Source organism: Procambarus clarkii, chromosome 53 (genome assembly GCF_040958095.1).
Source record: "Procambarus clarkii isolate CNS0578487 chromosome 53, FALCON_Pclarkii_2.0, whole genome shotgun sequence".
Taxonomy (NCBI): domain Eukaryota; kingdom Metazoa; phylum Arthropoda; class Malacostraca; order Decapoda; family Cambaridae; genus Procambarus; species Procambarus clarkii.
In genome coordinates this window covers 35045089-35062449 of record NC_091202.1, presented here as the reverse complement: position 1 = coordinate 35062449, position 17361 = coordinate 35045089, and the positions used below count along the sequence as shown (strand labels likewise).

Below are 17361 nucleotides of genomic sequence, written 5' to 3'. Positions count from 1 at the left end.
GATATCAAATAATATACACCTGGAAGATACTGGAAGGCCAGGTACCAAATCTACACAGTAAAATAACAACATACTGGAGTGAACGATATGGAAGAAAATGCAGAATAGAACCAGTGAAGAGCAGAGGTGCCATAGGCACAATCAGAGAACACTGTATAAACATCAGAGGTCCGCGGTTGTTCAACATCTTCCCAGCGAGTATAAGAAATATTGCCGGAACAATCTTAAACATCCTCAGGAGGAAACTAGATTGTTTTCTAAAAGAAGTGCCGGACCAACCGGGCTGTGGTGGGAAATTGGCCTGCGGGCTGCTCCAAGCAACAGCCTGGTGGACCAAGGTCTCACAAGTCAAGCCTGGCCTCGGGCCGGGCTTGAGGAGTAGAAGAACTCCCAGAACCCCATCAACCAGGTATTGGGCTCTATCATACCTACATTTAAAACTGTGTAAGGAGTCTGTCTCCACCACAACACTGCCTAATGCATTCCATTTGTAATGCAAATGGAATGTTTTTTTTTTGCTCGTGTTTTCCCTAGTAAATATGATTGAGTTGGGAGAACGTATGTCTGATCTGTCACCCTTACCTGGTTTCGTTGGAGACTGGAGCCGTGGAATAGCCACCCGACTTACAATACCTTACGTCTGTCCTATACATCAGAGTTCGAGGTATCTTTTACACAGTGTCATTAATATGCGCTTACAAAGGTGAAATGTAGTTCTAACAGGGATTAGAAAACGTAGGTCTTGTTCAGTTTCAGATTTATTACATGAAGCTTTAGCTGCCTTGTCAGTGTCATCCTGCTGGACAGTACCTGTGTGAAGTGTGAAGAGGTTTGCACACAAAAGGAGATTCTGAAACTCTTGCTCCAACCATTCGGTTATGTTGTTTATGATCGATGTTACAACCATCCTAGTAACTATTTTACATGTTGGGTTTTCAAGAGCTTTCAAGAGCTATCAATCACCGAAAAATGATTCTTGTGTTTTTCAGTGTATTAGTGGCAAGTTGCAGTGAAGTTAATCCCCCCTGTATGTGTGGAGCGAAGTCAAATGTCTTTGACTTCGCTAGTGTAACACTGCTAGTCTTACACTAGCGGACTTCGCTAGTGAAACACTGCTAGTCTTACATTAGCGGACTTCGCTAGTGTAACACTGCTAGTCTTACACTAGCGGACTTCGCTAGTGAAACACTGCTAGTCTTACACTAGCGGACTTCGCTAGTGTAACACTGCTAGTCTTACACTAGCGGACTTCGCTAGTGAAACACTGCTAGTCTTACACTAGCGGTCTCTGAGCCTCTGTTCTCTTTACCATAGAGGCTGCTGAAGTGTGACCTGTTAACATTTCTACAGAACAGAAGAGGAGTCTCAATAACGTGGCTGAAATATGTTGACCAAACCTCACACTAGAAAGTGAAGGGACGACGACATTTCGGTCCGTCCTGGACCATTCTCAATCGACTTGAGAATGGTCCAGGACGGACCGAAACGTCGTCGTCCCTTCACTTTCTAGTGTGTGGTTTGGTCAACATTTCAACAGAGCTATTAGAGCACAGTGCTCTTGTGGCCGTCAATTGTTAATCCAAAAATTAAAAGTCTTAAGTACTGTCGCCTTAGGAAATATTTGGCCTTCCTTAATCTTATTTGCTGATGGAGTATAAGGTACTTGTATCTGAGGGTATAGGGGGGAATGAGAAGGAAAGTATAAGGATAAAGCGCCATTGCGACTATATTGCACTGGCAAAAGGTCAGGATAAGGATTTGGGATGAAATGGGGAGAAGGAATAGTGCCCAACCACTTGGACGGTCGGGGATTGAACGCCGACCTGCAAGTAGAAAGATCGTCGCTCTACCGTATAGATATATTGTAATACCATCAGCTGGATGTTGTTAAAGATTCGGTACCTGGAACAAAAGTTTCAAGTAGCACGGGCTATGGTGAACCCGTGTATTAGCATTGCATACAGTAGGTATCATCAATATATGAGGTTGGCAATACTGCTTCTGAACTAATTGTATTCAAACTGCCAGCTGCTTGCAAGCATGAAAGGTGCAATTTCTTGACCAGATAGTTCATCTATTAGCCATAGGTAATATTGACTCTCTCGTGACGTTTGCATCTACTTCTTATCTCTTCCTCTCATCTTATGTTTATCTCTCAGAATGTTTGGTAATATGTTTATTGTTTGTGATGTGTGTCCATGTATGTATTAACACGATGTACTGAACGGGGTGGGAATAGCTTAAGCTTATCTTGAGGTTATCTTGAGATGATTTCGGGGCTTTTTAGTGTCCCCGCGGCCCGGTCCTCGACCAGGCCTCCACCCCCAGGAAGCAGCCCGTGACAGCTGACTAACACCCAGGTACCTATTTTACTGCTAGGTAACAGGGGCATAGGGTGAAAGAAACTCTGCCCATTGTTTCTCGCCGGCGCCTGGGATCGAACCCAGGACAACAGGATCACAAGTCCAGTGTGTTGTCCGCTCGGCCGACCGGCTCCCTGAGCTACCTCATCCCTTTGTGTGTATTTTACCTCAATAAACTTATTTCAATTTCAATTTCAATTTTAATCTCTTCCGCCTCCTTCTTCTCCTCCTCCTCCTCCTCCTCCTCCTCTCCTCTCCTCCTCCTCTACAGCGACAAGCCACACTCAACCCAGTGTACTAACCTATCAGTGACTACGGGAGACTGAGATCTAGCTCTGCATGCCCCGCTTACTAGCCGTATTGTACCTGTAGCGATCATGTTCCCTTCTGTTTCTTATCCTCTCCAGGGTTGTAAGGTCCGTGGTTCCCTTGACCTATACTCGTACCTTAACTCTCTTAGCCATTAATCATCCTGCTGACCTCTGAACTTTCTCTTGTGGTTTTAGTCTCCCCAAGGCTCGGATACCATGCCGGCGCTGCTTATGACCGTTGTTGGTCTAACGAAGGTTGTGCTGTAGAGTGCCTTGAAAGAGTTTTGATTTAGGTTCCTTACATCCTCCTGCCTACCTCCAAGAGGAACACATGCTCCTGCCTACCTCCAAGAGGAACACATGCTCCTGCCTACCTCCAAGAGGAACACATGCTCCTGCCAACCTCCAAGAGGAACACATGCTCCTGCCTACCTCCAAGAGGAACACATCCTCCTGCCTACCTCCAAGAGGAACACATGCTCCTGCCTACCTCCAAGAGGAACACATGCTCCTGCCTACCTCCAAGAGGAACATATGCTCTAGCCAACCTCCAAGAGGAGCACATGCTCCTGCCTACCTCCAAGAGCAACAAACACATGCTCCTGCCTACCTCCAAGAGCAACACAAACACACACACATGCTCCTGCCTACCTCCAAGAGCAACAAACACACACACATGCTCCTGCCTACCTCCAAGAGCAACAAACACACACACACATGCTCCAGCCTACCTCCAAGAGCAACAAACACACACACACATGCTCCTGCCTACCTCCAAGAGCAACAAACACACACACATGCTCCTGCCTACCTCCAAGAGCAACAAACACACACACATGCTCCTGCCTACCTCCAAGAACAACAAACACACACACACATGCTCCAGCCTACCTCCAAGAGCAACAAACACACACACATGCTCCTGCCTACCTCCAAGAGGAACACATGCTCCTGGTCTAATCTGTGTCCACCTCCAACAGGTCATGAAATACAGGCCACGACGAGGGGCTCCGTCGTCCACTCTGACCTTTGGTAATCCTGTGGATTACTGAGGCCTCATGCATCATTCTGAGAGGGGACGGGGGGGGGAGGGGAGAGAGGGGAGGGGAGAGAGGGGAGGGGAGAGAGGGGAGGGGGAGGGGGGGGAGGGGGAGGGGGGGGAGGGGGGAGGGAGGGGAGGGGAGAGAGGGGAGGGAGGGGAGGGGAGAGAGGGGAGGGGGAGGGGGAGGGGGAGGGGGGGAGGGGGGGGGAGAAGACAGGGGCCCGGCGAGTGACAGCTGCTGTAGACAGACTGTCAGGCACATAGACAGAAAACTACACAGCGCAAGAAGGGAGAACTCATTGTAAAACAAGGTAAAATATAATGCAAGAGAATGATGGATACAGTGTAAATGAAGGGTAAATTTACGGTGATGGTGACTACCGTCACCATCTCTGTCATTATCACCGTCACCATCTTTGTCATTATCTCCGTCACCATCTCTGTCATTATCACCGTCACCATCACCGTCACCATCACCGTCACCACCACCGTCACTATCAGAACTGATGAGAGCTCGGCCTAGATTTCCACATTAGATACCCTCATTCTCTAGGTCTGTACCACTGTACCACTGTACCATTGTACCACTGTACCATTGTACCACTGTACCATTGTACCACTGTACCACTGTACCATTGTACCACTGTACCACTGTATCATTGTACCACTGTACCATTGTACCACTGTACCATTGTACCACTGTATCATTGTACCATTGTACCATTGTACCACTGTACCATTGTACCACTGTACCATTGTACCACTGTACCACTGTACCACTGTATCATTGTACCACTGTACCATTGTACCACTGTACCATTGTACCACTGTATCATTGTACCATTGTACCACTGTACGAATGAAGTTTGACAAGTTTGTACAAACTGAGAAACATATGCTCCTGCCTACCTCCAAGAGGAACAAACACACATGATTCTGCCTACCTCCAAGAGGAACAAACACACATGCTCCTGCCAACCTCCAAGAGGAACAAACACACATGCTCCTGCCTACCTCCAAGAGGAACAAACATGCTCCAGCCTACCTCCAAGAGGAACAAACACACATGATTCTGCCTACCTCCAAGAGGAACAACCACAAGCTCCAGCCTACCTCCAAGAGGAACAAAAACACATGCTCCAGCCTACCTCCAAGAGGAACAAAAACACATGCTCCAGCCTACCTCCAAGAGGAACAAACACACGTGATTCTGCCTACCTCCAAGAGGAACAAACACACATGCTCCTGCATACCTCCAAGAGGAACAAAAACACATGCTCCAGCCTACCTCCAAGAGGAACAAACATATGATCCAGCCTACTTTCAAGAGGAACAAACATATGCTCCAGTCTACCTCCAAGAGAACAAACACATGTTCCTGCCTACCTCCAAGAGGAACAAAAACACATGCTCCAGCCTACCTCCAAGAGGAACAAACACACGTGATTCTGCCTACCTCCAAGAGGAACAAACACACATGCTCCTGCCTACCTCCAAGAGGAACAAAAACACATGCTCCAGCCTACCTCCAAGAGGAACAAACACACGTGATTCTGCCTACCTCCAAGAGGAACAAACACACATGCTCCTGCCTACCTCCAAGAGGAACAAAAACACAAGCTCCAGCCTACCTCCAAGAGGAACAAACACAAGCTCCAGCCTACCTCCAAGAGGAACAAAAACACAAGCTCCAGCCTACCTCCAAGAGAAACAAACACAAGCTCCAGCCTACCTCCAAGAGGAACAAAAACACATGCTCCAGCCTACCTCCAAGAGAAACAAACACAAGCTCCAGCCTTCCTCCAAGAGGAACAAAAACACATGCTCCAGCCTACCTCCAAGAGGAACATCATCATTTTGCCTTTCATCATTGTACTTCCAATCAGTTCATAGCATCTGTCGTCTTGCAGGCTTCACTATCACCAAAAGCATCACATTATAAATGTTTGCTTCAGAATAATCCTCTCATGACAATTGTAAAAGGAATACAAAATGCTAATGTGATCCCAGCATACTAGGCAGGGCGAAAGGAACCATTACACTTCAGACCATTGCACACTAACAACCACTTCCAGTAAGTGTATTGGAAACACTAATCAGGGGAAAAGACAATGGGAATTGTCCCTTATTACCAACATGGATTAGGCAAGGAAATTTCATGCCGTCAGAACCTGCTACAGTTATTCGATAAGACTCTCATTGACTGTCAAGACAGTCAATGAGAGTCGATAACACTGACTGTCAAGACAATATCCCACAGCTATACGAGGAAGATCTGGGAATAAGAAAAAGATCTGGGAATAAGAGAAGGATCTGTGAATACGACAAAGATCTGGGAATATGAGAAAGATCTGGGAATATGAGAAAGATCTGGGAATAAGAGAAAGATCTGGGAATATGAGAAAGATCTGGGAATAAGAGAAAGATCTGGGAATAAGAGAAAGATCTGGGAATATGAGAAAGATCTGGGAATATGAGAAAGATCTGGGAATAAGAGAAAGATCTGGGAATAAGAAAAAGATCTGGGAATAAGAGAAGGATCTGTGAATACGACAAAGATCTGGGAATATGAGAAAGATCTGGGAATATGAGAAAAGATCTGGGAATAAGAGAAAGATCTGGGAATATGAGAAAGATCTGGGAATAAGAGAAAGATCTGGGAATATGAGAAAGATCTGGGAATATGAGAAAGATCTGGGAATAAGAGAATGATCTGGGAAAAAAAAAGAGAAAGATCTGCGACTATGGACAACCACAAACCTAATTTCAGACAATAACCACAACATACAACAAAAACTTTCAGGATTTTCAGGAAAACTTTCAGCAAGAACTTGTCAGGGCTTTCAGGACACTTGAGAATGTCGCCCTCGGGGCTCTGAATGCCCCTTCACATTCTGTAACTCCATCTTTGAATACGCAGCATCGCATCTGACATGAGATCATGTTTTCCATGATTTTTCTCACTACTAGTGACAAAAATCAGGGGAAACCACTTTCCCTAGCTATGTTATGTATTTAACCACCATGAGGAATTACACGCCGGCGCTGCATATCCCACAACTGGTCTAACGTATGTGGCATTCAAGGTGCTAAATATGTGTGTGTGTGTATTGGTTTCTAAGGGCTACAAGAACTTGGATGACTGTGAAATAAATGTGGTATTTTGTGTGTGTGTGTATTCACCTAGTTGTATTCACCTAGTTGTGGTTGCCGGGGGTTGAGCTCTGCTCTTTCGGCCCGCCTCTCAACTGTCAGTCAACTGTTACTAACTACTAACTATTTTTTTTCACGCACACACACACACACACACACACACACACACACACACACACACACACACACACACACACACACACACACACACACACACACACACACACACACAAACACACACACACACACACACACACAAACACACAAACACACACACACACACACACACACACACACAAACACACACACACACACACACACACACATACACACACACACACACACACACACACACACACACACACACACACACACACACACACACACACACACACACAACACACACACACACACACACACACTCACACACACACACAAGTTGATATCACACCAAACCTGTCTCCTGAAGCCCACATAAAGAGAATAACGTCTGCGGCATATGCGAGGCTGGCTAACATCAGAACGGCGTTCAGGAACCTGTGTAAGGAATCATTCAGAATCTTGTACACCACATATGTAAGACCAATCCTGGAGTATGCGGCCCCAGCATGGAGCCCGTACCTTGTCAAGCACAAGACGAAGCTGGAAAAAGTCCAAAGGTATGCTACTAGACTAGTCCCAGAACTAAGAGGCATGAGTTATGAGGAAAGGCTGCGGGAAATGCACCTCACGACACTGGAAGACAGAAGAGTAAGGGGGGACATGATCACAACCTACAAAATCCTCAGGGGAATCGACCGGGTAAACAAGGATGAACTATTTAACACTGGTGGGACGCGAACAAGGGGACACAGGTGGAAGCTGAGTACCCAAATGAGCCACAGAGACGTTAGAAAGAACTTTTTCAGTGTCAGAGTAGTTAGTAAATGGAATGCATTAGGAAGTGATGTGGTGGAGGCTGACTCCATACACAGTTTCAAATGTAGATATGATAGAGCCCAATAGGCTCAGGAATCTGTACACCAGTTGATTGACGGTTGAGAGGCGGGACCAAAGAGCCAGAGCTCAACCCCCGCAAGCACAATTAGGTGAGTACAATTAGGTGAGTACACACAGGAAAAACAGGACACACCCCCACCCCACCATTCTCTCTCTCATTCCTGCCTCTAATCCTGTCTGCATCTCTTCATTCCACTTTCCTCCCTCCCTCTCTCTCTCTCCCCCCCCCACTCTCTCTCTCCCCCCCCCCACTCTCTCTCTCTCTCAGAACATGAAATATCTCAATAAACATAACATAAATAAAACATTATCTCTTGTGTCACTTTGAAACAAACAACCATTCTCTTGCATAGATATAGAGACAAAATATAATGTTTAAAACATTTACTTTGAAATATAATTTTCGTTCAACATTTTTTTTTCTTTTCAAATATGTTATCTTAGTCCTCCTCCTGAAAGTAGGACTAAGTAGTTGGTAGGAAAAAGTAAGAAATAGTAAGTAAGAAGTAAGAAAAAGTAAGAAATAGTATGTAAGAAGTAAGAAAAAAGTAAGAAATCTACTTAGAAAGAAAAAAACTTTTCTAAGTAGAAAGTGTGGGGAAAAAAAAGAGCGGGGCGCCAGCCAGGTGCAGGCGCCGTTTGGGGTCAATATACGGCTAACAGTTTACCTGGATGAACTGTTTGTGTCGAGGTCAGCCACTCATTACCGTGCTTCACCTGCCCCCCCCCCTCTCCCCCCCCCCTCCTCCTGCGTGCAACCCGTTCTCGCACTTTCTTATAGTCAATATTGACTTATTAAATAAGTGCCTATGTGACATACTAATTTATTGTGAATAATTTAATTTACCTTGAAAAGCTTCATAGAAAACGCCGACCTTACCTAACCTTCTTGGTATGTTATGATAAGCATCTTATTGCTTCGTAGTTACAATTATTACTTAACCTATTATAGGTATAGGTTAAGTAATAATTGTAATTACGAAGCAATAAGATGCTTATCTTAACATACCTATTATATTATAGGTTAAGTAATAATTGTAATTACGAAGCAATAAGATGCTTATCTTAACATACTAAGAAGGTTAGGTAAGGTCGGTGTTTTCTATGAAGCTTTTCAAGGTAAACTAGTATGTTTAGTATGTCACATATGCACGTATTTAATAAGTCAATATTGACTGTAAGAAAGTGCGAGAACGGGTAGCTACATACACACGTGTGAGAGAGCTTTTCTGATGCTCTATTCTGATGAGAAACTATTACTGAAAACGATCTAGTTGGAGGCGAGGAGTCACAATAACGTGGCTGAAATATGTTGACCAAACCACATACTAGAAAGTGAAGGGACGACGACGTTTCGGTCCGTCCTGGACCATTCTCAAGTCGATTGTGTATCGACTTGAGAATGGTCCAGGACGGACCGCAACGTCATCGTCGTCCCTTCACTTTCTAGTGTGTGGTCTGGTCAACGGTGTAGTTAGCTTCACCTGTCAACTAGAACATTTGCAACCGGCCAGTTAAACAATATCATGCAACGTAAGATTATCAGTTGAAAATAGATTCACGATTCTTTGTTTCTCAACATCTCAACTAGCTACTGTTGCTTTCCTAATTACAAAATACAATAAACAAAAACATTCTTTGATAAAATCCAAACAATTAGTCATGTAGACAAGACACAGAAAACCCTCAGCTTCTTCGTGTTTTAACACATTGGGAAACACAGTGTTCTCTATACTTTCTGTGTCTCTGTTTTTCCCCACTGAATGATAGTATTTGCAGAGATATGAACTTAAATGAAGCTGTTTAACTCATTAATGTAATTATATCAGTGCGATTCACTGGGAGTCTCACTGATGCACTCATTTCAAGTACCCAAATGCAAGCATGCACTCAAACGCACTCACACTCACACCGATGAACACTCAGGCAGAAGCTCAATCCCAAGCAATGGACACATCTGCGCATGTATACACGAACTCACACGCACACACACACACACACACACACACACACACACACACACACACACACACACACACACACACACACACACACAGCCATCTGATACTGTCATTACACTCGCACGAAGATCTGGTGGACCATTAGTGTGCATTAATTATCCCAACCAGTTATATTTTAACTACCAGTCTCTTGCGCTGAACAGTCCTCATAAGCGGCAGCATTCAGCTCAATCAAATCGCTAACTACTCAATCCCTTCCATTCTAGGGACACGTGAATTAACTACCGGTCATGATTACCCAGAGTAATGTCAGTGTCATTAATACAATGACAAAATCCCACTGCAAATAAAAACATTTAACAAGCGGTCCAATTCAGCCGCTTCATTAATCTTTAAAGCGCTTTAATTGGCTTTATTATGACACTAATCATTGAAACACAAATAAACTCATCGATAGGACGCTAGATTAGCAGCATAAATGCATTATATATATATATATATATATATATATATATATATATATATATATATATATATATATATATATATATATATATATATATGCAAACAAGCCTGAATGGTCCCCAGGACTATATACAACTGAAAACTCACACCCCAGAAGTGACTCGAACCCATACTGCCAGGAGCAACGCTTAGGCTATAGTGATATATAATGATATATAGAAGTGATAGCTTAGGCTATCACTTCCTTATGTCCAGTCGTGATGGTCAAGCGGATTAAGGCGTCCCTGTACATACCAGTTGCGTTGCTCCTGGCAGTATGGGTTCGAGTCACTTCTGGGGTGTGAGTTTTCAGTTATATATATATATATATATATATATATATATATATATATATATATATATATATATATATATATATATATATATATATATATATATATATATATATATCATTCACCTGGGTATTATGAGACTCGAATCCTCGACCCCACTAATCACCATATGACAATTTATATGACATGGGTGTGAATCACTAATTCCTCTGGCCAGTGATTTGGATGCATTGAGAATGAGGCCTATAGTTGCTCCTTGCTCTTGGACCTTCCTTATATCCTCTATAATGGTGTCTGGGGTTCCGGCAAGAGTGCCATCAACCAGGAACCAGATGTTTAACTCGATTCTCACACTATCAGTTATCTCTTTGATAGCTAAGCAAAGGAGGGCTGTGGGATCGCACTATAGAGCCTCTTCACAAGAGTCTATTTCATGCTCCCCCTCAAAAAAAAGCTTAAGTCACTACAGCTGCATGATTGGATGAAAGGATATAGGGGAGAAAGAAATAGTTACATACAGCTCAGAGGACAGTCTCGCTTCTGACTTAACTGAAGGCATTTTTAAAGTCAAGCTTTACTAGTACCTTCTGGTGTGAGGATTAACAATGTAAGCCCACGCTGCATGTGTGGCAGCTTCACAGCCTAGGGGTGATCCCAAACCCGAGCTGATTAGGTTTTCGGCAAGGTACGGGGGTTGCTTCTTGAAAGATTGATTTCACTGCAGCTTTAGCTACGAGGCGTCGGAGGGTGTTGACAACGGCAATCGGCCGGATTTCTTCATCTTTCTTTTTTTAGAGCACAAAGTGATGCTGCATAAGAGAGAGAGGCCTGATGTCCTCTGGGACGCCGCCAGCCAAACACATGTTGGAGACTCTTGTAAGTTCAACTAGAAGGTTCTTTGCAGCATCTCCAAGAGCTGTGTTAAGCATTTGTTTGTACAACTCAGAGTGTTCAACAGTTAAGGGTTCTATGCCAGTATTATTATCCTGGAGATCCCTGCTGCTGTCTGGTGTTCTGGGTGGGTGTTTATCTTGCAGAGCTCGTGCAGTCGTGGCGTTCCTGAGGGCAATACTGTCATCGCTGGTCATGATTCTGATGGCACCTGTGGTATTGCCCTCTTCTGTTTTCCTGGTGATCTGTGCTCTCTTTCTGTGGTTCTCAGGTGAGCTGTTGTTGGTAGACCTGCGGGTGGTGTTCTTGGCACGAGGGGGGAGGCGGACCAGGTTGTCTGCTCTGGGGAATTCATTAAGAGCCCTAATAGGCTGCTAATGACTTGTCTCTCCTCGGCGGTAATGCTAGGCATGCATTACCAAGGAGTAGGAGATTGTGCCAAGCTCCTAAGATTCTAGGAACATTGTTGACCATTGTCAGCAGACTGGTGAGTTTGGCTGCTGCTTGGTGACGGGGCAGCCTTGGAGATGTGGGGCAAGGTCTTCGTGGACGTCGTTTTGACAACTTCAAGCAGATTATCTCCTAAATGAAGTTGAGGGAGGTATTGTCCCTCGCTCCTGGGACATGTTGTCTGCTGTCACTGTCGACGGGGACTGTGACAGCAGAGAATATGCCCCAATTCAACAGTGACCTGAACTCACAACGACTTCAATTGACATAATCTTAGTGGGACAGTTCCATCACTGGTAAGACAGAACTCTGTTACAGACTTGACACTTTCCCCTTGTTCACGTCCTCGCTTCCCTCCCATGGCTGGAAGAACATTGTGCCCGGGCTACAGGATGAACAACCCAGCGGGTTTTCTCCCTATTGGGGAGTGTTGTACATGCTGCTATGGCGGTGTGTCCACTCACAAGATGAGTGGCGCTGCCCAATACTGTCACTATGGTGGTATGTCCTCTCACAGGATGAGTGGCGCTGCCCAATACTGTCACTATGGCAGTGTGTCCACTCACAGGATGAGTGGCGCTGCCCAATACTGTCACTATGGCGGTATGTCCACTCACAAGATGAGTGGCGCTGCCCAATACTGTCACTATGGCGGTATGTCCACTCACAAGATGAGTGGCGCTGCCCAATACTGTCACTATGGCGGTGTGTCCACTCACAGGATGAGTGGCGCTGCCCAATACTGTCACTATGGCGGTGTGTCCACTCGCAGGATGAGTGGCGCTGCCCAATAAACTCGCCCCTCGGGGCAAAATTTAAAATTTAATTGTGCCCGGTGTGACATGCGCCATACCCTGTTGCCCTAATGCCTGGCTGTCCATCAGCTCTTCCCTCTCTCCCGCCTCCAGCATAGCGGGTAGACAATGCCGAAAGGGAGGTGCCCGAGGGACGCGGGCGGTCACACCTATTTACTTCCAACACTTGGCGAATACACCTGTACACTTATATTTCAACAATGCACTACAGCCTCACCGACTCTGATTGGGAACGCACTGATTCCCACATGTCTCAGTATGGGCTACTTGAGTTCCTCACTCCCCCTGTCCCCCACGGCCCCCCTGGGGTGGGTGTGGGGTACCACTGGGGGGGCTGCGTCACCCCCCACACACCCCTGGTCCATACACCTCCCCTGCCTCAACACCCGAAAACTGCCCAAACAATGCAACTTTATTCGTTGGTTGTGTTGGAGGGTTGCAAATACAGTCCTTCTTGTCACCCCTCGGAGTCTCCACCTCATATTCCCACCCACGGAGGTCCAGTCTTGGCTGGCTCCGGCACTGTGGTCCAGTCTTGGCTGGCTCCGGCACTGTGGTCCAGTCTTGGCTGGCTCCGGCACTGTGGTCCAGTCTTGGCTGGCTCCGGCACTGTGGTCCAGTCTTGGCTGGCTCCGGCACTGTGGTCCGGTCTTGGCTGGCTCCGGCACTGTGGTCCAGTCTTGGCTGGCTCCGGCACTGTGGTCCAGTCTTGTCTGGCTCCGGCACTGTGGTCCAGTCTTGGCTGGCTCCGGCACTGTGGTCCGGTCTTGGCTGGCTCCGGCACTGTGGTCCAGTCCTGGCTGGCCCCGGCACTGTGGTCCAGTCTTGGCTGGCTCCGGCACTGTGGTCCAGTCTTGGCTGGCTCCGGCACTGTGGTCCAGTCTTGGCTGGCTCCGGCACTGTGGTCCAGTCTTGGCTGGCTCCGGCACTGTGGTCCAGTCTTGGCTGGCTCCGGCACTGTCCCCGCGGCCCAGTCCTCGACCAGACCTCCTTTTGTTACACGTCCCCCAGGAAGCAGCCCCGTAGCACCTGTCTAACTCCCAGGTACCTATTTACTGCTAGGTGAACAGGAGCATCAGACTGAAAGAAACTGCCAATTTGTTTCCGCCTTCGCCGAGGATCGAACCCAGAACCTTAGGACTACGAATACAGAGCGCTGTCCACTCAGCCGTCAGGCCCCCCCTTAAGGATGAGAAAGGATGTCGGCAAGGATGAAAACGTGTCACCCAAGAGGTTGCACGGGCATGAGTAGCCCCGTAAGAATACATACATTGTGAACATGAATGGCTAAAAATTTTAGTAATTAGCTATGAATGATTTGAAACTTTTAGCAACTGTGAACTATGAGTGACTCGAAACTTTGAGGGATAACGAGTCATGAAGTGCCAATTGTGTCATCTGGTGTCATTTTGTCTGAGAAAGATTTCAGTAGTACTCTAAAATGGTTTGATAACGCCTCTGCTACATATTGGCTATCTCGTTAGATATCCAAGGCAACTAACTCGAGGGTCATAACTACTAACTCAACATAGCTTTAGAATATCTCACTCAACAGAAAAAACTAACTCAACAGAGCTGCAGAACAACAAAGTGATGATCTCTCTTTCTCGCTCTTGCAGTTAAGAAATAGTCTTAATCCGTCCCCTTAACAGTTCATTCCATCAAATATATTCCCCTCTCAAATACATAGTTTACATAATGCTAACCATAAATAATGTTATGGTTCGAATCCTCGTCACGGCCCTTGTTGATTTGTTCATGTGATACATCACGCTATTGTGATTTCTGTGTGTAAGGCTAACCATTATTTTTGCCAAATAATATTGGCTTCAACTACTAAGCCATTGTCGAGGGACAGGAAGACTGGTGATGTTATGGTGGATTCCTGCTGGAAGACAAGTGGTTACCCATTCGGTTACCGGACAAACACAATTGAGTTTAACTTGACTGAGCGAGTGACGTATTGTGACGTCCGCATCGCGACGTCCAGAGCTTGTGACGGAGACTCTCACTCACTGGCAGAGCTTCGTGTGACGGCAGGAATATGTGGAAAGTGTCTGAAAAATCACTAGTGACTAACCTTTCCCCAGCTGAGCTCCGCTGCCACCGTAATTGACAGTCTGAAAAGAGGAGAAATGTTTGCTTGTGAGATGTAACCTCGCAGCCTTGAGATGATGCTGAGAACACACTGTGTTACGACATTTATGTGAAGAACTGATAGGCACAATATCTCTCTCTCTCTTTCTCTCTCTCTCTCTTTCTCAGAACATGAAATATCACTCTCTCTTTCTCTCTCTCTCTCCCTTCTACTTCTTCTTCTTCGAGAGATACTCTCTCTCTCTCTCTCTCTCTCTCTCTCTCTCTCTCTCTCTCTCTCTCTCTCTCTCTCTCTCTCTCTCTCTCTCTCTCTCTCTCTCTCTCTCATACGGTAAAGTAAGGACAAGAATTCTGAGTACCGAGAGGTGTCTACAGTAATTAAGTCGTAGTACCAGTAAACACTATTATCCCCAAGCCTTCAGAGGAGTCCAATTCCGAGCCTACTTCCCTAGACTTGTCATTGTGATGTAATCTAATAGTGAAGAAATGATTGCATACAATCCTTCTCATTTCATGCGAATGCCCCCCCTTCCCCTTATCCCAGAAAAAGGTATCTCTACAAACCTCAACTCCCCCTCCAGAGCTACCCTTCAAGGCACGCCCTTCAGGAGCAGCCCTTCAGGAGCAGCCCTTCAGGAGCAGCCCTTCAGGAGCAGCCCTTCAGGAGCAGCCCTTCAGGAGCAGCCCTTCAGGAGGAGCCCTTCAGGAGCAGCCCTTCAGGAGCAGCCCTTCAGGAGCAGCCCTTCAGGAGCAGCCCTTCAGGAGCAGCCCTTCAGGAGGAGCCCTTCAGGAGCAGCCCTTCAGGAGCAGCCCTTCTGGAGGAGCCCTTCAGGAGCAGCCCTTCAGGAGCAGCCCTTCAGGAGCAGCCCTTCAGGAGGAGCCCTTCAGGAGCAGCCCTTCAGGAGCGGCCCTTCAGGAGGAGCCCTTCAGGAGCAGCCCTTCAGGAGGAGCCCTTCAAGGCACGCCCTTCAGGAGCAGCCCTTCAGGAGCAGCCCTTCAGGAGCAGCCCTTCAGGAGGAGCCCTTCAGGAGCAGCCCTTCAGGAGCAGCCCTTCAGGAGCAGCCCTTCAGGAGCAGCCCTTCAGGAGGAGCCCTTCTGCGGCTTAGTTTTTTGACCCGGTACAAAGTTTCTTGCCTAATTAAAAGGTGTCGAACCCAGCTTCTAACTCTCATCTTTGATTTTCTTCATTATTTAAGCTGAATCAAGAGAGATCCTGTGATCGTTTTGACTTATCTCCTTTTCTTCCTTTGTTTTATTTTTGTTATTAAGGCTCTATTATCCTCTTTACTTGTTCCGCCTCTTCGTGAGTCTTTAAGGAGTATTAATTTGTCTTACTTTTATTGTTTTCTTGACGCGTCTCCTGTATTTTTTCTCCTCATCTGTTTCCTCCTTGACGTTTTCTTCATATTTCTCAGTGAAATATTCATTTTGTTTTTGTCCAGAGGGTGAAGAATGTAGCATGTGTCCCTCTTGCTGGGTGTATGTGTACAATGTGTCACTCTTGCTGTGGGTGTATGTGTACAATGTGTCACTCTTGCTGTGTGTGTATGTGTACAATGTGTCACTCTTGCTGGGTGTGTGTGTGTACAATGTGTCACTCTTGCTGGGTGAATGTGTACAATGTGTCACTCTTGCTGTGTGTGTATGTGTACAATGTGTCACTCTTGCTGTGCGTGTATGTGTACAATGTGTCACTCTTGCTGTGTGTGTGTGTGTACAATGTGCCACTCTTGCTGGGTGTATGTGTGTACAATGTGTCACTCTTGCTGTGTGTGTATGTGTACAATGTGTCACTCTTGCTGGGTGTATGTGTACAATGTGTCACTCTTGCTGGGTGTATGTGTACAATGTGTCACTCTTGCTGGGTGTATGTGTACAATGTGTCACTCTTGCTGTGTGTGTGTGTGTACAATGTGTCACTCTTGCTGGGTGTATGTGTACAATGTGTCACTCTTGCTGGGTGTATGTGTACAATGTGTCACTCTTGCTGGGTGTGTGTGTGTACAATGTGTCACTCTTGCTGTGTGTGTATGTGTACAATGTGTCACTCTTGCTGTGTGTGTATGTGTACAATGTGTCACTCTTGCTGGGTGTGTGTGTGTACAATGTGTCACTCTTGCTGTGTGAGTGTGTACAATGTGTCACTCTTGCTGTGTGTGTGTGTGTGTGTGTACAATGTGTCACTCTTGCTGTGTGTGTATGTGTACAATGTGTCACTCTTGCTGGGTGTATGTGTACAATGTGTCACTCTTGCTGTGTGTGTATGTGTACAATGTGTCACTCTTGCTGTGTGAGTGTGTACAATGTGTCACTCTTGCTGGGTGTATGTGTACAATGTGTCACTCTTGCTGTGTGTGTGTGTGTACAATGTGTCACTCTTGCTGTGTGTGTGTGTGTGTACAATGTGTCACTCTTGCTGGGTGTGTGTGTGTACAATGTGTCACTCTTGCTGTGTGTGTGTGTACAATGTGCCACTCTTGCT

General features: G+C 46.1%; 2 protein-coding genes across 2 annotated transcripts in view; one reads left to right on the top strand and one right to left on the bottom strand.

Moving 5' to 3' along the window:
- LOC123767108 (uncharacterized) overlaps positions 1-14898 on the bottom strand; it is a 648486-nt gene extending 633588 nt beyond the window's left edge. Inside the window, exon 1 of the mRNA XM_069304872.1 lies at positions 14863-14898. The gene's annotated coding sequence lies outside the window, so the exon portion shown is untranslated. The remainder of the gene's footprint in view (positions 1-14862) is intronic.
- A 467-nt stretch (positions 14899-15365) lies between these two features.
- LOC123751940 (uncharacterized protein DKFZp434B061-like) lies at positions 15366-16079 on the top strand. Its single transcript, XM_045734009.2, has one exon. The coding sequence runs from the start codon at positions 15366-15368 to the stop codon at positions 16077-16079; it is 714 nt and encodes a 237-aa protein (XP_045589965.2).
- The last annotated feature ends 1282 nt before the right edge of the window (positions 16080-17361 follow it).